This window comes from Kryptolebias marmoratus, linkage group LG15, assembly GCF_001649575.2.
Source record: "Kryptolebias marmoratus isolate JLee-2015 linkage group LG15, ASM164957v2, whole genome shotgun sequence".
NCBI lineage: Eukaryota > Metazoa > Chordata > Actinopteri > Cyprinodontiformes > Rivulidae > Kryptolebias > Kryptolebias marmoratus.
In genome coordinates this window covers 3,757,483-3,781,095 of record NC_051444.1, presented here as the reverse complement: position 1 = coordinate 3,781,095, position 23,613 = coordinate 3,757,483, and the positions used below count along the sequence as shown (strand labels likewise).

The window sequence follows — 23,613 nt, the reverse complement described above, 5'->3', positions numbered from 1 at the left end:
GATACTTCCTGCGTCTCCATCTTTCAGCACTTATGGTGAAAACACGGCGCCGCACAGACAGCCGCTGCCGTAAAGCAGCATCATGTCGCAAAACGGAGGTTCTTCGCAAAATAGTTATTTTTTCTTCTTATTTATCACTTATATAAACTGAATGTATGCAAAGTGACAACACTAATACATTTGACGTTATGAAATATTTACATGAATCATTGATACAATTATGATAGAAACGATAGAAGAAAATATATCACGATAGACACTTTTCTATCGTCCCCACGATATGTATCGTTATATCGCCCAGAACTACATGTAGCTTTTAGACCTGGACATTCTGGGCTGCAGGTTTGGAGGTTTTCTGTCAGAGGAGCCATCAAAATACAGAGATGAAGCAGTGTTTTATTTCTTTTTAACGGCGTCGTCCAGCTTCTGTCCGCGGTTTCTGCTTTATATAATATTTAAACCATACAGATAAACCAAACTGTGTCAGTCTATAAACATTTACTGTAAATTTACAGAGTTTCAGTGTCAACCATGACCTAAAAATGAACAAAAATCTGAATTTTAATTCTGGAAAAGCGTGATGAAGTATGGGATTTGATTGCCAAGTCAAAATGTAATTTTAACTTTGTGTATTTTGTTTATCCTGTACAATCCCACCTCTGGCAGAAGGAGAAGGTCCACACACACCTGGCTGTGTTGTACCTGGACAGGGTTTTGTCGTTGCTGTCGGGGACGCCTGCAGGTGAGGAGCAGCTGACCAAAGCTAGAGAGAAGCTGCAGGCCTTTCTCAGGGAGTCCAGCTTATACCGCGTTCACTTCGTCTTAGGTAAGACGGCCATCTTAACATTTAGGCATGAGCCATGATGAGAGTCTGGATGTTTGCTGCCTGAATAATAACTCATAATGTGTCTATAAACTATTCTCTGCTGTTTCGTTCTTCCTAAAGTAACGTTAAGCTTCTGATGAGCTGATAGTAATGAATTAGCTTGGTTATTAGCCTCCTTGGCTAGTAGTAGACAGTATGTTTCACCTGCTAACATGCTAGCTCTTGTAGCTTGTTGCAAACGTTTGGAAACAGAAACCTTTTCTCCTCTGGAAGACAAGTCAGAAGTGGCTCCACGAGGGGAAAAAAACAAACCAAACCATAACAACCTTTGTCTCTAGTATCTTATTAAACCGTAGGAACCATGTGACGCACACATTTAACGGTTTTGGCTTTTTAACAGCAGCGTACGGCTCAAACCTGAGATGCATATTTCTCCTTTCTGAAATATGGAATTGTGTGTTTTTTTTGTCTTCTCTGCTCAGGTAAAATGGAGAACTATGAAGAGCTGCTGCTGGAGCGCGCCACACTACATGGGAAGTTGGAGGAGCACGACAAGGCCCTGCACATCCTGGTGCACAAACTCCGAGACTTCCGGTCCGCCGAGTCCTTCTGCATGTGGGCCTCGTCGTGTCGGGACTCCGCCTTCCAGCAGCGCCTGTTTCACCTGCTCCTGGGCGTGTATCTGGACAGGAGTGAAAACTCCCCCGCAGCAGGAGGACAAGCCGGCGGCGAGCTGGAAATGGCGGCCGTGGACCTCCTGAATCGTCACGGCGAGGTGTTTGATGCCGTCCGCGTCCTGCGGATGCTCCCCGAGGACTGGTCGCTGCAGCTGCTGAGGCCCTTTTTAAACCGAGCCGTCAGGGCCAGCACGCACGCCTGCCGCACCTCCCAGATCGCACTGGGGCTGGCGCGCTCTGAAAACCTTCAGGTGCTGCACGACCGGGTGAGCAAAAGGCGGCCATGACGCTTCCACGGACCAGCAGCTGGATTTTAGTGAAACTCAGAAAGTTGTCATGGGATGTTGGAGTTAATCCAAGTCAAGATGGCCGTCACAGCTGATCAGTTTTACAGATATTGAGCTAGAATTCAGCGTGGTAGTAGCCGAGGGTCGTTATCTTTGAGATTTAACCAAAACGGCAGCAGGAAATATGCATTCCTCTTCAATATTTACATGTATTTAAATGGTTTTGTTCTATTTATTTTAATATTTCTGGACTTTTAAAAGTTGGTCAAGGTAAATTGATGATTTGATTGTTTTTATTTATTCATCTCAATGAGTTAATTTAAGATTGGATCATTTTTAGCTCGGCTCGGGTTTAGTTTATTAAAGCTCTCGTTTTGTTTTCTTCCAGCTGAAAGAGGTCAAGAAGCCCATCTTTGTGTCCGAGAAGAAGGGATGCCACCTGTGCCACAACACCTTCAGCGAACCAGACGTGGTTTGCCTGCCGGGAGGAGTGCCTGTCCACGCCCACTGCGTCGCGCAGCGGGTGCGAGACTCGCCCACGAAAAGACGGTTAACTAACAGCAGCGACCAGACGTGAGGCCCCGGACGTTTCACGCTTTCCGTCCCGACGTGTGACCCCGAGGCGCCGAGCTACAGCCTCGGACGCGCTGAGGCTTTGGACGCCTGCGGGGTGGGGGGAGAAGAAGAAGAAGAAGACGCAGAACGTCGGCTTGTGTCCGCAGCGGGGACGAGCTGCGGCGTCGGCGAGGCCTGCAGCCGCACGCGTCTCTACGGGTTTTTTCAGCTATTTTGTTTGTGAAATCTCAGCTCTGTGGCCGTCCCGTCTTCACTCACGCAGCTCCAAACCGAAACAGTTTTAATTAAAAGACGAGTTTTTGAATCGTGTCACTAATATTTCTGAAGCATGAATTAATACGGAAACTCATCTGGTTCTTGTCTCGTCGGCTTGTGTTGTAATAAAACTGTCCTGACTCGCACATTTGCACGTTAGGTTTTATTGTGAAATACTAAAGAGACTCATCAGGGTCTTTGTGTTCGTCTCTTACGGTCTTTTAATCACTACTGCCGCCGCCGCTGCTGCTTTTCACTCCTCGGCTTTAAGGTCAAATGTTTATGTACCTCAGAAAGTTTTTACTGGGCGACGAAACGACATCCGAGCCTGTTGGACTTTGAAAGTCACTAAAAGTTAAAAACAAACTTTCTGAGTGAAAGTTTTACAGATGCAGTTTTTTTTTTTTGTTTTTTTTTTCCGGAGCTGCAGCTCGGACCAATTCTTAAAACCTGCACAGAGTCAGTTTTATATCGACGGGAAACATGTGAAACATGGCAGCAAATGTTATTATTCCGCTGCGACTCGTGGGAAATTCAACCTAATAAACGTCAGTAAAAGTTTTCACTGTTGCTCTCATTTCTGAGTTCACGCTGAAGCAGAATCGCCTCATTTTCAAATCATTTAATGTCTTTGTTTGTCTCCTGCGATGTGACAGCGCGTCACGCTCAGAGCACGAGTTGGGGATGACTCTCAGCTACCTCCACACCAGACTTTAGCTCAGTATTTGTGAAATTCACAGTTACAGCCATTTCTTTGTTGGCTAATGCAGTGGTGGCCATCTTTAATTGGGTCAATCAGTTGTAGATTTCTTTAGCTTATGATTGCACTTTATTGCGTGTAAGTTCCAATTTTTGTCTTTTATTTATACTTCAAAATCGAGAATTTAAAATAATGTTTGAAAGATTGAAGCTTTAGATATAGTTTGACTAAAAAGGAAGTGAGATGGCTGTAAGTCGTTCACAGTTATGATCATTTGTGGGTAAATCAGTTGTTTTTACTGCTTGGTTAGTGTTGTTCTGTGTGGGCTGTAGGACACTTTCTAACCACTAGATGGCAGCCATGTTCAACGTGGTTAAAATGAGCTTACAGGAATGAGTTTTTATTATCACGTTTTAACATAAATCTGCATTTAAGGTCGTTCAGATTGATTTTGTGTTCTTTCTTCTGCTCGTATCGCTCACCAGAACCCTTCAGATCCTTTTAATTTAGTCAGAATATTAATTTTGACAGCACTGATCTGAACGAGGACTATATTTCCCCTGCATTTCTAAACAAAAGGAGCATTAAATTCCACGGCAGCATTTCAAAACAAACCCTTTCATCACGCAGGGCGCTTCAGGATGACTTCATTCATCTCGGCTTTCTTCGTCGCCTCCTCCTCCTCCAGAGTCGGGGGGGAGTTATGGCTTTAACCTTTTATTCACGACATCCCGCTTGGAGAAAGATGGAGGTTGGCTGTATTCAATTGTATTCAAACAAAAAAAAAAACCCTTGAAGTTCTTTACGGTCTCGTTTTTTACTATGAGGTGAGGAATCAAATAAGAATATATTCACACCGTGAGGACAGTTTGAATTGGAGACACTCCTTTCTGAAGTTTAATTTAGAAACAGGTTAAAAGATACGTGAAGCAATTATTTCTTAAAACTGTGTACTATCACAGAAAGTACATCAATAAAACAAATTACCATAAAATGACTAACACTACCAGGGGTGGAAATTAGCACCCTGAATTTGATCAACACACACGCCACTGTGGCGGGTTGGCAATTTAAACAGAAAAGGTGTTATTTGTCCTCTTGACATATAGGGGGCAGTAATGTGCTCGAGTTGCTGCTGTTACGTAGAGCCGCGTTCCCCCATCAGATACGGTTCCCCCAATGACTTATATGGATCCATATAAGTCATTGGGTCCCCCCTGCGTCTCCGTAAATAATGACTTATCTATTAACATAATTGTTTAGAGGGGCAAATATTTCTCATTAAAAAAAAACAATTTTTTTAAAAATAAAATGTGCTAATAATATCATAATACAGAGGAATAAACACAGTTAAGGAGTTGTTGGTAAATTATTTTTGTCCTGTGTTTTAACCGATTATTTCAGACGGCTGAAATATTATGTTCCCCCCTGGTAACTTTTGCAAAAAAAGAACAAATGTCTCCAAATTCACAGGACTTGTTGTCCATGATGAGAGGAATAAACTCAGTTAAAGACTTGTTGGTAAATTAACTAGTTGTTGGATAATTAATGAAAATAACATTCGACCCGAATGTTATTTAGATAAAAGCGAAATACCACTTCAGGCGGAGAAAACTCGCGTAAAAATATTACAACAGTTCACTGCAAACCCATATGATGCACTCGATCCACTACAGATTACATGCAGTCTAACACCAATTAGGTGTTGTGATGATGAGAAGCTATTTTATTTTCTTTTTCAAGAGTAGTCAAGGGAAGAACCGAAAGTTAAACAACGTTTTTTTTTCAACTAAATCAATGACGTCATGACGTCGGTCAGTGTGCGTTCGCGCCTACAGCCGGTGTTCTGACGATCTGTGCTTCCTCGTCAGATTTTCTAGTTTTTCTATGCCTTTTTTCTCCTCAATTACTGGTCAGTAATTCTGCTTTTAAAAAAAGCAGACAAACTTTATGCTGTTTTTTTCAGCATGAAATCTTTTATTCATGATCAAAACTTCCTGTTTTTTGCTTGTCAGGTTTTTAATTAGCTTGTTGCAAAGGCCTCAACAACACAACTTCAAATAGAATAAAATTAAAAAAATTAAATATATTCTAAAAATTTTATCCAGAGCTTTCTTGATAAAGAGAGCTTGTGATCTCAATGGGACTCACCTGGTTAAATATAAATGATGGTGGATGGAGTGTAAAACCTTTTCCTATTTTAACGAATATATCAACTCAGTCTCTCTTTTCATTTCACATACAAGTGCATAAAAAATAAAAATAAAACCAAGATTGTACATCTCAGTTTTGCCACTTTTATACTCTTTATTTTGCATTGTAGTCCAGGCTGGTTATTTTTTTTAAATTATTTATTACACTTTTTGTTCCTCTATTTTGCAGTCCTTCATTGTTGGAGCAATATTTATTTGGTAAATTATTCATCGCCACTGTTTTTGTATAAATTTTTAACATTTTACTATTTACACGTTTGTTAAATTAATAAAACATTACAGCGTTTTAGTTAAATTTGGGTGAAATAGCACCCCCTGTAGACTTGTTCTTGTAACTGCAGTTTGCCGGCTGGTTACTGTAAGTGCGCATGCTCTTTAACAACATAGCTTCCCCCTACCGACCGTTTATTGTAACTGCAGTTTGCTTATAAATTAAATAGCGCCCCTGACGGCTATTTACTGTAACTGCGCATGCTCCGTAATAACATAGCTCCCCCTGCCGACCGTTCACTACAACTGCAGCCTGCTGATCCGAACAGAAAACACAAACGCCATCTTTAACCGACGAACTACTACCGAGGCACGTTAGTTGTGAACCGAATTGAGGTCAGACGCCTTTTAAAACCGCAAAGACACCCGCGGACACTTCGCCCCGACAGCCTCCAGTGAGTGTTTGCCAAGTCCCGGACACTCCGTGCCGTCGTATGGTCCAATGTGCCTGATCGGTCGGCCAGCTCCAACGCAGTTTTCCTCTTGCGTCGGTCCCGGTTGAGTTACCGCCTCTAAATAAATAAACAGCCAACGGTGGAGCTGAAAGCCAGGTAAGAACTGACCGGTCAGTTCTAAAGAAAATAAATAGCTTAAGTCGTTTGTTATTAACATGTCAGGATCAGCTAATGTAGCTAGGTGTTTGGGTTAAGCTAGTTGTTTTTGTGTCGCGCTAACACGTTAGCATCTTGACATTTTAGCTGCATCGATGTGTGTTTTTTAAACCATTTTCATCGATTAAATAATTAACTTTACCAGCAGCAGGTGAGGCACACCTGTTAGGAACAGGGGAGGCGTGACGCACGAGCGAAAACCAAGAAGTGTTTACGTCACGATCACCTGAAGAGAAGCAGGGATTTACGCACAGGTGATCAGAAAACCTGACTGATAAACAAATCCAGATTAAATGAGTGGCTGCTGACAGCTGAAACCAGCAGAACAGCTAAAACAGGAGCTAACGGGAACTGTGGCTAAGTCAAAGTTACCAAAACAGTAGCAAGAAGCTAATACTAGCAAAACTGAAGCTAGAAGCTAAAATTAACAACTGTAGCTCATAGCTAAATATAGCCAAAATATAGCTGAAAGTTACAATTAGTACCCTGTAGCTAAAGGCTAAGCAGAACAAAGCAGCATTTTAAAGCTTAATATAGCAAAACAGCAGGTAACAGCTAGGATTAACCAAATGGTAGCTAAAATCTAAAATAAAAACATAGCTAAAAGCCAAGACTAGCATAACAAGCAAAAGCTAAATGTGGCAAAAACATTGCTAACTAAAAATTAGCATAAAGCTAAAGTGAACTAAATCATAGCTTAAAGCTAAAATTAGCAAATTTGCTTCGTTTGTTCTTGTCAAAGTTCAGAGACATTACAGTCCTAAAAAATGAGCTCAACTAACCGCCTGAATACTACAGGTTTTCTGGAGCTTTTTCTCCGACGGCACAGTCCCAGATGAAGACCCCCATTTTTCTGTTAAATCTGGTGGGAGAGGTTGATTCTGGGTCTGGGTTCTCTGCAGGATGAAACGAGGCCTTCAGGAGAACGAGCGGGAGGAGGGAGGAGGCCCCAGCGCCGGGAGCCAGGAGACTCCTGACTGGACGAGCAAGCAGAGGAGAGAGGAGGACGAGGAGGAGGAAGACGAGGGAGTCAACTGGGAGTGTTTGCCACAGGAGATCCTGCTGCACATTTTCCAGCACCTGCCTCTGCTGGACAGGGCGTTCGCTTCACAGGTAGCGGTGGTGTCTGGCTCTTCTCCAATAACGCCGCTTTAAATCGTTTCAAACCATTTGTTTGTTTAGGAGGACGTGTGAAATAACGAGGCAGGAATTTCTGCTCATTCCGGTCCGTTTCCATCTGCATCACCTTCACTCTAAATTCATTTTTTAAAAGAAATTCGTAAGTAATCACAGGAAAATATAATGTAAGCCTAAAATTTCTGACATTTTAAGAGAATTGGGAAGCGTTGTCGTGCCAACACGTCCTTTTTCTTTAAAAATTAGACGTCCTAAGATGATTTATTTTACCCACAATGCACACATAATGAGTTTATTTTGTTTATTCGGTCTTGTATGTTTGAATTATTTCATCTAAATTGCAGCTAAGAGGTTTAAACCTTTTTATATTGATTATCTGTGGCGGCCATCTTGCAGGTGTGCATCCGATGATGACCCTAAAAATGAGGCAAAACGATCATCAGCTGTTCAGTGATTGTCTTGGACTGTTCGGTTGTCTCCGCAGGTTTGCCGAGGCTGGAACCAGGCCTTCCACATGCCCGAGCTGTGGCGCTGCTTTGAGTTCGAGCTGAACCAGCCGGCCAGCTCGTACCTGAAGGCCACGCACCCAGACCTCATCAAACAGATCATCAAAAGGCACTCCAACCACCTGCAGTACGTCAGCTTCAAGGTACGGAGGAGAGGGCTCTGGGGTTTGAATGCCGGCGGCGTTGAAGAGGGGGTGAAGGCGTGAGCTTTGTCTTTGTGGCGTGCAGGTGGACAGCAGCACGGAGTCTGCAGAGGCGGCGTGTGACATCCTCTCCCAGCTCGTGAACTGTTCCTTAAAAACTCTAGGGCTCATCTCCACAGCCAGGCCCAGCTTCATGGAGATGCCCAAGGTGAGTCCGAAGGGATGAGACGACTCGTCCGTTTAACAACCCGACCTTCGATGAACGTCTGAAACGCTGCAAACACGCAGCTTTTTCTTTTTACTGTATTCCAAGCGTGTTTGTACTGTTTCTGTCTTTTGCTTCTCGATGGACAGTCTCACTTCATCTCGGCTCTGACGGTGGTTTTCGTGAACTCCAAGTCCCTGTCCTCCCTGAAGATCGACGACACACCGGTGGACGACCCCTCGCTCAAAGTCCTGGTGGCGAACAACAGCGACACGCTGAAGCTGCTGAAGATGAGCAGCTGCCCTCATGTTTCCCCTGCAGGTGATTATAACCGGTTGTTGTCAGTTTCTATATACATCTGTTTGCTGTTGTTTCCATGCCGGACCACTAGCCGGCGCTGTGGTTATTATATTTCAACACATGCAGGCTGACGCTTAAGTCTGGATCACAGGAACAGTTACATCCGAAACACTGAACACATGAATGTTCGTTTGGACCTACGGCACGGTTTGGGTTGCTGCTACACGTTACTTTAAATTATAAACATGAAAAGATGCTGAAACCCAACAGAAATGTTCTCGTTTCGCTTGGGCCTGAATATTTCCCGCTCACGGTGTGTCGCTAACAGCGCTAAGCTTTGGAAATAAGCTGCTTTTTAATCACGTTTATCAGTTATTTACTTAAATTTAAGCAGGTTTTGGATTTACTTCAGGTGAAGCAGGATTCTCTGAAGTCTCGGTTCGGTCTTTCGTCTAATGAGCGTCCTGTTGTTTCCAGGCATCATGTGTGTGGCCGATCAGTGCCACGGCCTGAGAGAACTGGCTCTAAACTACCATTTGCTGAGCGACGAGCTCCTCATCGCGCTGTCCTCGGAGAGGCACGTTCACCTCGAGCACCTCCGCATCAACGTGGTGAGCGAGAACCCAGGCCAGCAGTTCCACAGCATCAAGAAGAGCAGCTGGGACGCCATGGTCCGCCACTCCCCCAAATTCAACCTGGTCATGTACTTCTTTATCTACGAGGAAGAGTTCGACCCCTTCTTCCGGGATGAGATCCCCGTCACGCATCTGTACTTCGGCCGCTCCGTCAGCAAGGACGTGCTGGGCCGCGTGGGGCTCACCTGCCCGCGTCTGGTGGAGCTGGTGGTGTGCGCCAACGGGCTGCGGCCGCTGGACGAGGAGCTGATCCGCATCGCGCAGCACTGCACGCAGCTCTCCGCCATCGGCCTGGGGGAGTGCGAGGTGTCCTGCAGCGCCTTCGTTGAGTTCGTGAAGATGTGCGGCGACAGACTGACGCAGCTGTCCATCATGGAGGAGGTGCTGGTTCCAGATCACCGCTACGAGCTGGACGACATCCACTGGGAGGTGTCGAAGCATTTGGGTCGTGTGTGGTTCCCAGACATGATGCCGACGTGGTGAAGCTCTGCCGTAGGTTTGTTAATGTGCGTTTCTGAGACCTGAAAACTCCCGGAATACGAGAAGAAACCTTCATCTCTTCAATCTGTTTATACCTCTGTTTTCAAAATAGGATGATAATAATATAACAAACTCACTGATCCATGTATATAATTTAAATTAGGATTTATACCCCAGTAGAATGATTTTAACACTCAGTATTTAACAAATTTCTCTCCTGAGTTCTTCAGACTATTGATTTATTTTCAGGGGTTTCAGTAAGGATGTCACATTTTTTCCAAACCAGCTACAAATACTTACATTTTGCTGATATAAGTACTAATAAATGCCATTACACTTCTTAAAAAGAGTAGAACGTCTACAAAATTAGTAAGTTTCATTAGTTTAGTGATTTCTATGTTCAGCATTTATATTAATTCCCTTTAATTTCTACTAAAATCGCAAAAAATATAAAGACTGGTTCTGCGGCGTGTGTGGACAGCAGGTTGGTGACAACATCCTTCACCGTTATAAGCTAAAATGTTTCATATTTAATCAAAGTTTCAGTTTTCTCTGGAAGTTCTCAGTTATTTTTTTGTCTTGTTTTGTGACGTCATCAGCGGCGTCGTTTCAAACCTTTTATTACCCGCGTGTTTGTGAAGCTTTCTGGAGGCCGACGAGGATTTTTCTGTGGGATTGTTTTGGGTTTTTTTGCCTCTCGGTCTTTCGGCATCGCACTATTTCCCGTTTTTAAATGTTTAATTTAATCTTTATCCTTCTGTCTGTTGTTTGGCGAGGCTAAAGCCGGGTTGACTCGTTTTGTTTATCATCAAGAACTGTGTAAATATCTATAACTAACATTTTCACCTCTTTTTTTAGTTTAATTCCCAGGTGACTTTTGCATTGCCTGACTCTTGTTCCTGTTGAAATTGTAAATAACGTTTTATTTAAAAACAAATAGCTGGGAGAATTATATTTATGAATACTATATGGTATATTTGTAAATATAGATCATTTTTAATGCACTTTTCTTCGAATGAAAGGTCCAAGATAAGCTTTTGTAGCCAAATGGTAAACACAATCCGTGGTTGGACACTGACTCTGACTTGTTTTTATGGATTTGTTTCCATTTTTAACAAACGTTTCAGATTAAAATGTGAAATTTGTTTCCATATGAGTCTAAAACACCAGAACAAAGTGGCTGAGCTTTTAGAAAACTGTTCTTACATAAGGCTGCCTCCCGGGTGATGGAAGGGAGGCTCTGACTGATTGTTGATCCTCCAGGAGGAGCAGCGTGGTGCTGGTTCCGGTCCTGGACCAGTGGACTAGATCTTCACCCTTGTGGGGTCACTAAGGGGGTCATGGGAGTTTGATTCTCCAGCCTACATGAGTTTAGTAGATCTGAAGAAGGCTTATGACCCTCCTGTGGGGGGTTCTGCAGGAACATGGGGTGCCAGGGTTGGTTTTGGGGATATCCGGTTCTTGTAGAACCAAAGCAGGAGCTGCGTCTGGATTCTTGGCTCAAAGTCGAGCTCGTTCTCGGTGCGGGTTGGACTCCTCTCCCGTCTCTGATCCTGTTTGTGGTGTTCCTGGTCAGGTTCTCGAGGCGCAGTCTTGGAGAGGAGTGTGTCTGGTTTGGGAACCTCGGGGTGTGGTTCTTCGGGCCGTGACCTTCAGCGTGCGCTGGGACGGGTCACGGCTGGGATGAGAGTCGGCTCCTCTTGGTTCGGGGCCACGGTTCTCAACCGGATTTGGGAATGAGTCTCTGCCTCAGGTGGAGGAGTCCAGGTATCTGGGAGTCTGGGAGTGAGGGTCGGATGGAGCAGGAGACGGATCGAATGATTGTGGCCTCGTCTTCAGTAACGAGGGCGTCGCTTCGATCAGTCGTGGTGAAGAAAGGCAAAACTCTGGATTTACCGGTCCGTTTACGTTCCAACCCTCACCTGTGGTCATGAGGTTTGGATCAAAACCAAAACAACCAGATCCTTGATCCAAGCGGCTGAAATGAGCTTCCTCTGTAGGGCGGCTGAGCTCAGCCTCAGAGATCAGGAGAGGAGCTCGGAGTAGAGCCGCTGCTCCTCCTCGTCGAAAGGAGTCAGCTGAGGTGGTCCATCTGATTAGGATGCCTCCTGGAGACCTCCCTTTGGAGGTTTTTCGGGCATGTCCTACTGGGGCAGAACCAGAACTGTGGAGGGATTCTGGATCCTCTCCGTCCTGGGAACACCTCAGGATCCTCCAGGAGGTCTGGGTTTCCCTCCTGGACCTGCAGCCCGACCACAGATAATCTGTAGAAGATGGATGAAAGGTTGCACCATCAGACGGTCATTTCACTACAAACATAAAGATATTTGTTGTCATTAATGTGTTTTTTAGCGTTGGTGGTTGGAGCACAAAGGAGCAAAGTTTAAATTAGGAATTTCTATAAATCAGATCAGTAGTTATTCTATAATCCCTGGTGAGAAAATAATGTTTTTAATGTTTAAAAAAGATGAAAAGAAACTAAAAGCTCAGCTGTTTGAAAATAAAATATGATCGCTTTGAGAAATTGCCCTTTTTTTCAGATCAAACTAAAACATAAAAAACAAGAAAAAAAGGTGAATATTTTTCTATTTTTTATTTAGAAAAATAAACTAAATGAGTCGTCGCATCTGACTGAAAAGAAACAGAAGTGATTTAACGTGTTTTAAAGTTTTAATCTAACAAAACCAATCCATGTTATAGCCTCTTTTATTTGGGACAAGGTTTTACTTTTGTGTGAAATCTCGTTATTTTGGAAATTGTTAATGAAACTGAATGTTTTAACATGAAACATGATTATAATGTTGAATGTAAAAGCTGTGCAATCAGACTAGTTTATCATCATTTAGTGTTATTTAACCCTTTATTTGTATATTAACGTTTTTTTTAAGTAACTGCTTTGCTTTAATACTCTGCCCAAGACTTTAAAATTGAATATATATTTATATATGATAATCAGATCTGTCAGTGGACTTTATTTTTACAAAGTATTGATTGTAAATACTACATTAATGCTTACGTGTGCGTAAATATTAATGAGTGTACAGTCTCTGGTTTTATTTTTATTTTTCCTAATGGAGCTGCAGAATACTGAAATTTATTGGAAGGTGACTTGTACATTTCCCAAAGTAAAATAATATTTTAGTAAATTGTATAGTGACATTAAAAAAAAACGCATCTTAAAATGTATTTTGTGTGGATTTTTTCATGTACACAGTGTTTTTATTTAAATTAAATAGCCTGTTTATTGTATGTCAGTACCTTTTATATATTACTATGCACAAATATAGTCTTTAAATTAAATTTATGTTCCTATTCTTGTGTATAGTTTACAGAATTTGTTTGTTAACAAATGTTTTTTTGGGGGCTTTAACACACCCAGTCTGCTGTAAAGTTTATTTTAGTTTGCTGGATAATGTGAAACACTGTTGGACGTCAGTGCATGCAACATTTAATCATGTTCAGTGAAATGTAAGGAAAAATGTAGGAAGTTTTAAAGTTTCCCATAAAAATTACACGTCATAATCTGCTCAAGGTGTTTTGATCAGCTCTGGATTTTTTTCAGGTAATTATTCCCAAAACTCTTCTGTGACTCTGAGGATGTCACATAAAGATTTAGCTTTAAATTCACAGAAAGCTCTTTGAGTTGTGATAAATCAGAGTAAATAACTGCTTTATTTGGTCGCAGCCATGTTGGATTCGACCTCTAAACTGAAGAGATGTGATTTCCGAGACCACGCCCAGATGAAGGAGGGGCTACGGCGCCTGTATGGCAAGCCAATTTATCATATAACAGTTAGCCAGTATTTTAACGCAGATCTTCATATACTAGTGTTATCTTGTGGTAGTTAACATTTCAGCTACCAGCAAAAACGTCATTTTGACTTAAAAGCAGTGCTATTATTTATACCTAAAACAAATAATTACAGATAGGAGTGTGGTTTGTTTATATGTTACAACGGTAGCCATAGACGAGGTGAAAGTGCCTGAAACTTTGGCAACTCGCTGAAAGAAAACAAAATTGATTTTTTTATGCTTTTTTTCTGGGGCTGCGGTGCTAAGAGGCGATGCTGGGGGTCGCGGGTATGACGGGCAGGTAAGAATTTCTCAGTAGTTTGAGGTAAAACCATTTTAAACTATCCAATTAACTACCCATCAGCTAGCTTCGGAGGTAACATCGTTAGCCGTTAGCTTGCCAGCATAGCAAAGTTTAGGTTGGCTATCAGCTTTGCTCAAATATATTTATATTTAAAGAAACTGGTTTAAGATTTTATTATCATTTCATATTTTGTTTGCAAAGGCTATGGGTCAGTTTTTAGCCTCGGGAAGCGTATCTAGTTTCTCACCCTTTAGCCATTTAATCTTTAGCTAATGCTAGCATTAGCATAAGAGGCACTTGTCTGTTCATAGGATGGTCCAGAAATGAGTAACAATTTACTTTAAATATCGTCAATTATTGCCATTTATAGCTCATTATATTTATTTTTTATTTAGCAGTTAGTTTCATTAATGCACGTCAGTGTAAACTTAAAGGTTTAATTCAGACGTAGAAAGCATAAATTAAGTTTATGTGTCTTAGTAAGTATGAATTAAAAACAAGTTTGCAAACTGTCTCATCTAGTAAGTGAAAGTATACATATATAATACCACCATGCTCCTATTTTCGTTCTTTAATCTACCATTAATTAAACCAGGAAACACATCATTTCTTAATGGGACATCCTATCTATATTATTTATAATGTTTTAAATAAAAATGCACCATTTTAACTATTTACCTGACAAACATATACAGTACAGGCTCACGTATGAAGTCCTAAATATAGAAATAAATATGAATCTAGTCAGATTTGCTTGTTGGGATGATAGGAATTTGTAAAATTATGCTAAAAAATATTTGTTCTTTGCAAAAAAAAAATAGTTTACATGGAACAAATTTTGAAATATCATGAAACTGATCAGTTTTTAACACGATAAGATGCTTGCAGTAGTAACAAGATGCAATCTAAGGACAATAGGAGTAAAATACTGAAGGATAAAACCTTTCCCACATGATTTTACGTGATCATACAGGTAATAAAACACGTCACAAACTTGGTAAATTACTGTAATGTAGGAACAATGGTACGTGTAGTCTTAGCCGGACCTCAGTACCAAATAAAACTGAGCAGCAAGTTCACAGAGTTTGAATCTTTCTGCCACAGGTCCAGCTGCAGGTGTTGGGAGTTATTTGACAAATGATGAACAGTAAATGAATTTTATCCCACTGATCTTGTGTTACAGCATCGCGAATGCCCTGGCCAGTGCGACCTGTGAGCGATGCAAGAGTGGCTTTGGTCCAACTGAGAAGATCGTCAACAGCAACGGAGAGCTGTACCACGAGCAGTGCTTTGTCTGTGCTCAGTGTTTCCAGCAGTTTCCAGAAGGACTCTTCTATGAGGTCGTGCACTCATCTGTAATGTAATGTTAGTGAACCTGGTACTCTGTTCGTTTTACGTTGTAAACGTTTTGTTTGTGTTTCGCAGTTTGAAGGAAGAAAATACTGCGAACATGACTTCCAGATGCTCTTTGCTCCTTGCTGCCGTCAGTGCGGTAAGTGCTGGACGGGTTCAGGTGGTTGTTTATTTACACTTTTACCTTTGGACTCAGATTATAACCAAACAAATGCAAAACTATTATCACACCTGCACTTAGTTATGTAGCTAAAGGTGGTGCTGATTGTCAAATCGGTTGCTGTGGTTTGGAGGTTTGCTCACAATACACAGTCTACAAAACCCCCCGTTCGTTTATGTTTAGCATATATTTGACAAAACCTTTTTTGCAGCAATACATAATACAGCCCGGCACTTACTAGGTTCTTACCTGGTACCTACAGGTACCAAGGTTCATACCCGATGTGGACCTTGTGAAGCTTGTTGCTTGCTCCACAAGAACCAAGAAAATTGTTTGTCTTTTCAATGTGTTAAGAACAAGAACAAAGTTTGTTCTGTCCAGGACATTTATGCTTGACGAGAAACTCCTGGGAAGTCCTGGATGTCAACATTTCTGCTTTTCCGCATTAACCAGGCACGCTTAACATTTCTGACCAGTTGCACAGTAGTTGGAGAAAAAAGGTTCTGCCCCAGATGATGTGCCGAGAACAAGCTGCAAGAACGTCTAAACCAGGACCCGTGTGAGAAAGAAAAAGATGATGTCTTTCTTTTCATGCAGCCCTGAGAAAGAGAGAGAACAGTTTTCTTTGACAAAGTAACGAGTCCCTTCATAATGCAGTCCGGTCCCCATAGGTACCAGGTCCGTACCCTGGAAGTACCAGGTCAGTACCCTGGAAGTACCAGGTACACAGCCTGTGAGTACAGGACAATAAGTCACATGGCCGTGTTATGTATTGCTGCTACCTTTTTGTTTTTCTAAGCATTCAGCCTTTATTTTTATTTCATTTTTCTGTAACTCTCACAGTGAAGACGTGAGCGTCCCTCAAGTCCCTGTTCCATTTGATAGATCAGATCTCAGTCTGTCAACTCAGAGCTGTTTGTAGTTTTTGTTTAGAATTTGTCAGCAGTGGACAGGCTCCTCAAGGCATGTTCTCTGCTTTTTTTTGTTTGTTTTAGTTTTGGATACTTTATCACTGCAGAGTCAGGGAGAAAAAAACAAACAAATTACAGAAGAAGCTGAAGCGCCCGCTGGCGTTTTTTCAGGCAACAGCACCTTTTTATCCCCCTAAATTCCTCTTTCTACATCTGCGAAGAGACTGATGTGCTTTAATTAAATACAATACATTGCAGAGTGCAAGTACTTATTAAAAAGTCCCGTTCAGTTACAGGAAATTGGATCGATAACGGCACCTGTACCCCCCCTGAACGCTGAGGTCCGACTCCAATCAACCTGATTTCTTTTTTATGGTTTGTTTCTTTTAGGGGAGTTCATCATCGGGCGCGTCATTAAGGCCATGAACAACAGTTGGCACCCCGAGTGTTTCTGCTGTGACATTTGCCAGGCAGTGCTTGCAGATGTTGGGTTTGTTAAAAATGCCGGCAGGTATGGAATCCCACCTCGTTCCGGTCTGAATAAAACAGTTTGGCAGCTGGTTTTACCCATCGAGCTGCTGGCTCACTTTGCTTTCTAACAAATAATGGAATTCAGTGCAGCTGTGGTTGAGTGTCTGAGCTTTAAATTTCACTTTTTTTTTTTTGCTATCACCTTCAGGCACCTGTGTCGCCCGTGCCATAACCGCGAGAAAGCTCGCGGCCTGGGCAAGTATATCTGCCAGAAGTGCCACGCCATCATCGAAGAGCAGCCGCTGATCTTCAAGAACGACCCTTATCACCCGGACCACTTCAACTGCAACAACTGCGGGTCAGTCTCGCCGCTTTAGATCGCTGCCGAGCACAAAAACAAACAAACAAACAAAAACCACCGTCCCACTCGCTTTGTCGTATTTTAATTTCCCAGTGTTGCCAGATTTCTTAATCTGGCGTCAGATGGTTTGCGTGTCCCGACTGTATTTAAATTCCCTCCACAGTTTATGCGTTTGAACGCCCTTGTTTCCAGGAAGGAGCTGACGGCCGACGCCAGAGAGCTGAAGGGAGAGCTCTTCTGTTTGCCGTGCCACGACAAAATGGGCGTCCCGATCTGCGGCGCCTGCCGGAGACCCATCGAGGGGCGCGTGGTCAACGCCATGGGGAAACAGTGGCACGTGGAGGTTTGTGGCCGTTTATCGCTACATTACGTGTCGTTTTCTGCAAAGTAAAGTGTTGCAAAGCTTCTCCTGTCGTTTTCTTCTGGGGTCGTGATTTTGGAGAGGAGGTATATTTTACCTGCTTTTCTCAAGTTGACACGATTCTGTTAGATGTTCACAACGTGACTTCTTACTTCTTTAATATCTCTTTTCTTTGCCACTGGTTTTAGACGGCTCTGACCCATTCCTTTCACAGATTGTGTCTTTAAAACGGTGAACATTTAACGTAACATTTGTAAATTTAGGAAAAAAAGGGCTCTAAAGAAACCCAGATGCACTAATTACTTTACAACAAAGAATACAGTTTCTCTCCTGAAAGGACCAGTAATTCATGTTTCCAATTTATAAGTAAAAGTTAGATTTTCAAGACAAGATGTGTAACATCAAACCACTTGAACAGCATTATTAGCTCGTCTTATTTCTTAAGTTAATTGTTTAAGGAGGATGTGGTGATAATAGAATAACAGAAAATCAGAGCAGTTGACTTTAGAGCTCAGATAATGGATCGTTTTGTTCTAAAATGGAGACGTTTTGTTTAAATTATTAATAAAAATGTCTTCTGCTGTTAGTAGTCTGTTATTTGACATGACTCTGAAAATGAAAGAGTGGGAAAAATATAACTAAAAAACTATAAATGAGCTAATTTCTGTCGGTATACAGACTCGAGCACTCGTAAATAAAGATTAATTTACCTGAAGCTGCTCAGTTTCACACTCAGCTCCAGACTGTTAGCTGTTTGCAGCAGGCAATTTAATGTTAAAAACAGAAAAATTAAACAAATTTAGCTTCTAGTCGCTTCAAGGATTCATCTGAAAGATTAGAAAAATACCTTTTTTTAAAAAGGTGACATCTTTGGCTAACGTTTGGATGACTGCTCCGTTACTTCCTGTTTAATTTTATTTTATTTTGAGCGTGATGAAAGAGAAACACGTCTGTTTCACACCGAGTTTAATTTAAATGTTGTAGAGAAGAAGAAGTCGTCTTCTGCGTTTGAGGTTTTCGTCCAAAATAATAAAACTCCTGAGTGTCGACTGAGGGCAGAGCGTCTGTTTGTGGAATAATAATAATAATAATAATAATAGTAATCAGTTACTCTTGCAGGTAAATTATTTATTATTCACTAAAATCCCCAGTCGGGCCGCTTCTTTCCACCAGCTCGGTGCTCTGTATTCTGGTCACATCACCAGCGGGTCGTTTCTCTCTCGCACCGGAGGCTAAATATGACTCAAAGTCTAAGTAAATATGAAACTTACAGATTATATAAATATAATTCAGTACATCCACGGTGCAGTTTGTTTGTATTTGTAACTTTTAAAACATTTTTATTTTCTGTTTGTGAATAACATCAGCCAAGGTTCAGTGTTTAATATTCATGTTTCCAGCCAATAAACAAAAAAACGAGCTCCTCGTTTGGGCTTTTATTAGAGATGTGTCATCCTCTTAGCAGCATTTTTTATTTTTTATTTTTTGTTGACAGCATTTTGTGTGTGCCAAGTGTGAGAAGCCTTTCCTCGGCCATCGTCATTACGAGAGGAAGGGTCTGGCTTACTGCGAGACGCATTACAACCAGGTAACGAGTCTGTTTTGGTTGATGTTGGTCAGGTTCCAATTAGAGTGGCTAATCGTCTTGTTCTCCTGCTGTCAAGCTCTTCGGTGATGTCTGCTATCACTGCAACCGCGTGATTGAAGGCGATGGTGAGTATCGGTGCGATAAAGCGCATAATTAGTGTGCTTTCCAGTTCAGCAGTTTCCAAAGTGCTGCTTTGAGATGCAGCACCCGAACGAGTCTGATTTTTGTTTTTGTGCGACCTCCTCAGTCGTGTCTGCTCTCAACAAGGCCTGGTGTGTCGGCTGCTTCTCGTGCTCCACCTGCAACGCCAAACTCACTCTCAAGTAAGTTGATCCAAAGATCCGTAGCTGTAAAACGTACGGTCGACCTTCTGAATCTGATTTAGTTTGAAAACAGACTTTTCCACCGGCCGCGCTCGAGCCTCCCTGTTTCCAGCCTGCGTTGTTTTGTCCGTACGTTAAGGCCTCGGGTGTTGCGTCTCCCGCGGCGTTCTTGTGCGTTTGTGTTTTCTGTGCCTGCCTCGGTGCCGACGGGAGAAAGCTAAATCTTTCATGTGCAACATCTCCAAAACAAAGCAGGATGAGAACGTTCCGACGTGCAGACAAAAGCAAACATCTAACTGACTGTTAGCTACGTGCACGTCTGGAAACGGTCACACGGACATGTCGGGTTGTGTCCACCGAAGTGGGAACGCACCTGTGTTACGTGAACCCAGAGAAAAACGCCAAAGAGGCGGGTCACCCGGGAGATTCTCCTTTCAGACGGTGACCTCTTCCTCCTCCTGCCAGCTTCACCACCTTTCCCAGAAACTGTCGGTCGCTTTTATTAGTCATCTTTCTGCTGGTGTTTCAGCATACAGCGCTTCTGGCAAAGTTTTAGCTGGGAATAATTCTTCTACAGCGGCCGTGATAGTTTGAACAAACTAAATTTGTTTTCAGAGGGTTGGCTGTATTTTAAAACTTAAAACCTAATCATGTTTAATTGTTCCAGGTTCTGGTTGTCCTCGTCTCACTCTTGTCTAACACTTCCTGTGCTTCTAATGTCACTCGTTTTCATGCTTCTCACCTCTTTGGCTCTTTCTCTTTCCCCTCTTCTTTCAATGTCTCCCTTTTTTTTACATGCTTCACTTGCTGAATCTACGGTAACTCAGAGATAAGTTTGTTGAAATTGACCTGAGGCCAGTGTGCAAGCACTGCTACGAGCGCATGCCCGAGGAGCTGAAACGCCGCCTGGCTCGACGTGAGCGCAAAGCCAAAGACCGCAAGAAAAAGCCTGCTGTCTGTTTGTAGCTCAGAATGCTCTTCACCTCTCCTTCCATTCCTGTGGTGTCTCGCATGTCATTGTCCCTCCTTTGACGAACTAAAACCAAGAATCCTGCAGTTAAATCCATAAACTCCTGAACATAAATGCATGTTAGTTGAGAAAAGCTGGACGCAAAGTGGCGACTCCCACGTCCGTCAACGATCCTTTTCCTTTCTCCTCTCTGCAGGAACAAGTTTGTAGAGTTTGACATGAAGCCTGTTTGTAAAAAGTGTTACGAGAAGTTTCCTCTTGAGCTCAAGAAGAGGCTCAAGAAGTTGGCAGAGTCACTGGGACGTAAGTGATCTGCATCGGGACAGTCGCCTGGGAGAGCTGCGGCCGTTTGTGGTAAAAATAAACAATCAGTAGAAGCTCAGTGAAGAACATTAATGAAAGAATTAAACCTTTTTTGTCCAAATATATCAGTCGGTCCTTTTAGTTATTCTGCAAGCAATCAGATAAGTAGACTAACTAACTCAGAGTTAACTCAACCCGAGCGGTAAGGCCGGGGTTTTCCGTTCCAGTAAGGCTGATTCCATTAAAGTTAAATAACTCAGAGTTTTTTAACCTCGAGTTAATTAAAAACCGTCCTCACCGGAGCGCTGATACCTCGATTTAAAATAAATAAATGAAATAAAACTGGGGAGCTGGTTTGTCTCTGAACACCCAGCAGGGAGGCGCACAATGATGATGTCACAGCTCAGCTAAGCTCTGTCGTCTTTCCAGGAGCTTTAATTCGTCTAGACAGTTTGTTCTTTTAGCATTTATATCAAGACTCAAATAATTAATGGGATACATTCCTCTAAATCAAAGCTTTTTGAACCACAAACGGGTTCTATAGTTAATCATTTTTATTACAGAAGTTTCCTAAATAAAACAAATTAACAAAGTTTATTCTTTAAACCAGACTTTGATATATAAGCATGCAAAGTGTTAATAAGAATCCTGCCTCCGGACGGATGTTTATATCTGAGATTTGTAAATAATAACCAGTAAACACTAATAATTATTCAGTTATTATCGCCGTCAGAGCCGTCTTAGAAACAGAAGGAAATTCTGGTGAAACTCCGGTGAAGGTGGGAGGATTTTCACAGGTAAAAAAAGATTTAAAATTTAAACTGCTGCGTTTGTGGGCGTGTAGGGAAAAAAACCCGACAGAATAAATGTGAATTATTCGTGGTTGTTTTGACTGTGGAGATGTTTTATAAAGCAGATTGTAGCTCAGCGCGTCGTTCTGACGAGAGCGCCCGTCCGAGGTGAGAGAAAACACCTCTCCGGATGCCAGACGTTTAGGAATAATTCTGCTCCTGGATCCGTTGGATCGTTTAAAAACAACCAAACATGTCAGACGGTTTGTTTCAGACCGATAGAAACCGTGAACTTCACAGAGTCGGTTCCAAACTCTGAGTTTCATCTCTTTCTGGAACGAGAAAACTAAACTCCGAGTTAACTTACCCTAACTTACCACTAACCTCCCCCTCTTTATGTAATCTGTTTCTGCAGTTTTATTGTAATATTTAAACATTTACCGCTGTGGATTTACAAACACAGCCTTTCTTTTTTTTATACATTTCATTTTACTTTGGAACTCGTTACCACCTCACATTAGAAACATAAAGTCAATCTCACAATACAAATCAGAACTCAAAACACACCTTTTTAGATCTGCTTTTTCCACCTGACACAATTGGTTTGCCTGATTTTATACATTGTCTTTTCTTATTTATTTTTATTTACTTTCTTTTTCTTTTCTTTCTTTCATTGTTACATCTTATTTTCTGTTACTGCTAATTTTATTTTTTGTACGGTGTCCTTGAGTGCCAGAAAAGCGCCTTGAAATAAAATTTATTATTATTATTATTATTATTATTATTCATTCCTAAATTGTTTTTTTACTTGGAGAGACTGACAGGAAGTTTATCTTCTACCGCGTTTGTGTTTACTTTTAGTTGTAAATCTTGAGTAATAATTAAAAACAAATATATTTGTGCCTTGATTATGAGATTATGAGTGGAGATAATGGTTTAAATCAGTAATGCCTTATTTATCCACAGATTATCTGCTGAATGCAGATTTTTATCTTTATTCTTACCTCAGACTTGAACTCAATCACTGAATTCTTAAGACCTTTAAAATAATTAACTGAGAAAGTTTTATTCTCTGAGTGATGCATAAATTCATAAATATGTAATGACTGATTGCTAAATGATATAAGCATGTATTATTGTTGTTGTTGTTGTAAAGTTTTACGGTTTTTGAGAAACAAAAAATCCTCGTTTTGAATCAAAAACAGGCCGGATTATAAAACGCTTGCTGTGTTTTCTGGATGTTAAATAATGTAATGTTTGCCTGTAAACGCCTGCGGTTCGCTTGATGTTTGTGGTTAAATTAACATTTGTAACTTTCTGAGGAAAACAGTTCAAAAGGATCCTGATGGAGTTAATTTCCAGCTGCTAATTTAACTCGAAGAAGCTTTGATGTGAAAATATCACTAATGAGTCAGCACATTACTCCGGCTATTTGTAAACTGGTGTGTGTGTGTGTGTGTGGGGGACATAAGGACCACACACACACACACAAGAAAACTAAAATTGCTTCCATGAGCTTCTTTTTATTATTCTAGGAGTTTGCATTTAAATATTTTTTGTTTGTTTGCATTTTATCGACGAGCGTGAAACAGAAAATCCAGTTTACTGCGTTCAGCCTCATGATGGACGATCAATAAAAAGTGTTGGTGTTCAAACCCCGTCGAGTCTTTGTTCATCATTATACCAACGTCTGGCCAAGCTTTTAAAAACCCTGCGTCGATGATTTTATTCTTTTACAGCTTCACCAATAAGTTAATGCTCTGTAAAGATGAGTCAGTGAAGAAGTTCGAGTTGCACAAACTTCTGGTATCGACGGATATTTTACTGCGTCGCCTCAGCGTTCTCTGCAGATGTCTGGGGTTCAAGTCAAACGTCCTGAACTGTGTGGATATTAACATACATCCTTTTGTAAATGTATTTAAAAGTGGCGTGATTTGCTTTCAAACGACATCAGGAGGTGGTTTCTTTAAATCACATTCATCAAACTCAAGTGGTGCTCAGATCCAGCCATCGAGATTATATTTTATTTGTATTAGAAGTGGAAAAAATGTCAGTTCAGACGTGTAAAGTCCAACTTTCTGTGACCTGTTTGAACCCTTAAATG

The 23,613-nt window shown here is 41.6% G+C and overlaps 3 protein-coding genes across 6 annotated transcripts in view; all 3 read left to right on the top strand.

Annotated features, from left to right (window-relative positions):
• The window catches only part of tgfbrap1 (transforming growth factor, beta receptor associated protein 1), a 10,020-nt gene extending 6,836 nt beyond the window's left edge, over positions 1-3,184 (top strand). For both annotated transcript variants that reach the window (XM_025002777.1, XM_017405482.2), the window contains exons 11-13: positions 667-826; positions 1,309-1,769; positions 2,179-3,184. In XM_025002777.1, the coding sequence (XP_024858545.1) occupies positions 667-826; positions 1,309-1,769; positions 2,179-2,367 (810 nt within the window). In that variant the 3' untranslated portion in view covers positions 2,368-3,184. The remainder of the gene's footprint in view (positions 1-666; positions 827-1,308; positions 1,770-2,178) is intronic.
• A 2,854-nt stretch (positions 3,185-6,038) lies between these two features.
• LOC108250182 (F-box/LRR-repeat protein 3) lies at positions 6,039-9,915 on the top strand. Of its 2 annotated transcripts, none has more exons than XM_017439942.3 (6): positions 6,039-6,355; positions 7,318-7,528; positions 8,037-8,201; positions 8,287-8,409; positions 8,556-8,727; positions 9,184-9,915. In XM_017439942.3, the coding sequence occupies exons 2-6, from the start codon at positions 7,319-7,321 to the stop codon at positions 9,822-9,824; spliced, it is 1,311 nt and encodes a 436-aa protein (XP_017295431.1). In that variant the 5' UTR covers positions 6,039-6,355; position 7,318; the 3' UTR covers positions 9,825-9,915. The 2 variants fall into 2 exon arrangements, with proteins under 2 accessions (XP_017295431.1, XP_017295439.1); XM_017439950.3 differs by having other exon boundaries at positions 6,041-6,199.
• Positions 9,916-13,738: 3,823 nt separating this feature from the next.
• Positions 13,739-23,167, top strand: lims1 (LIM and senescent cell antigen-like domains 1). Of its 2 annotated transcripts, none has more exons than XM_017439733.3 (10): positions 13,739-13,914; positions 15,101-15,257; positions 15,343-15,409; positions 16,732-16,852; positions 17,021-17,170; positions 17,366-17,516; positions 19,030-19,122; positions 19,199-19,247; positions 19,370-19,445; positions 20,273-20,601. In XM_017439733.3, the coding sequence occupies exons 1-10, from the start codon at positions 13,886-13,888 to the stop codon at positions 20,409-20,411; spliced, it is 1,032 nt and encodes a 343-aa protein (XP_017295222.1). In that variant the 5' UTR covers positions 13,739-13,885; the 3' UTR covers positions 20,412-20,601. The 2 variants fall into 2 exon arrangements, with proteins under 2 accessions (XP_017295222.1, XP_017295232.1); XM_017439743.3 differs by lacking the exon at positions 20,273-20,601 and adding an exon at positions 20,612-23,167 and having other exon boundaries at positions 13,754-13,914.
• Positions 23,168-23,613: the final 446 nt, after the last annotated feature.

Bases quoted from the DNA above. Each gene is read 5' to 3' on its own strand.
- lims1 (XM_017439733.3), top strand. From the start codon at position 13,886: ATGCTGGGGGTCGCGGGTATGACGGGCAG. The intron at 15,258-15,342 runs GTCGTGCACTCA...TGTGTTTCGCAG, and splicing joins CAGAAGGACTCTTCTATGAG to TTTGAAGGAAGAAAATACTG. The intron at 17,171-17,365 runs GTCAGTCTCGCC...CCTTGTTTCCAG, and splicing joins TTCAACTGCAACAACTGCGG to GAAGGAGCTGACGGCCGACG.
- LOC108250182 (XM_017439942.3), top strand. From the start codon at position 7,319: ATGAAACGAGGCCTTCAGGAGAACGAGCGGGAGGAGGGAGGAGGCCCC. The intron at 8,410-8,555 runs GTGAGTCCGAAG...CTCGATGGACAG, and splicing joins GCTTCATGGAGATGCCCAAG to TCTCACTTCATCTCGGCTCT. The intron at 8,728-9,183 runs GTGATTATAACC...TGTTGTTTCCAG, and splicing joins CCCTCATGTTTCCCCTGCAG to GCATCATGTGTGTGGCCGAT.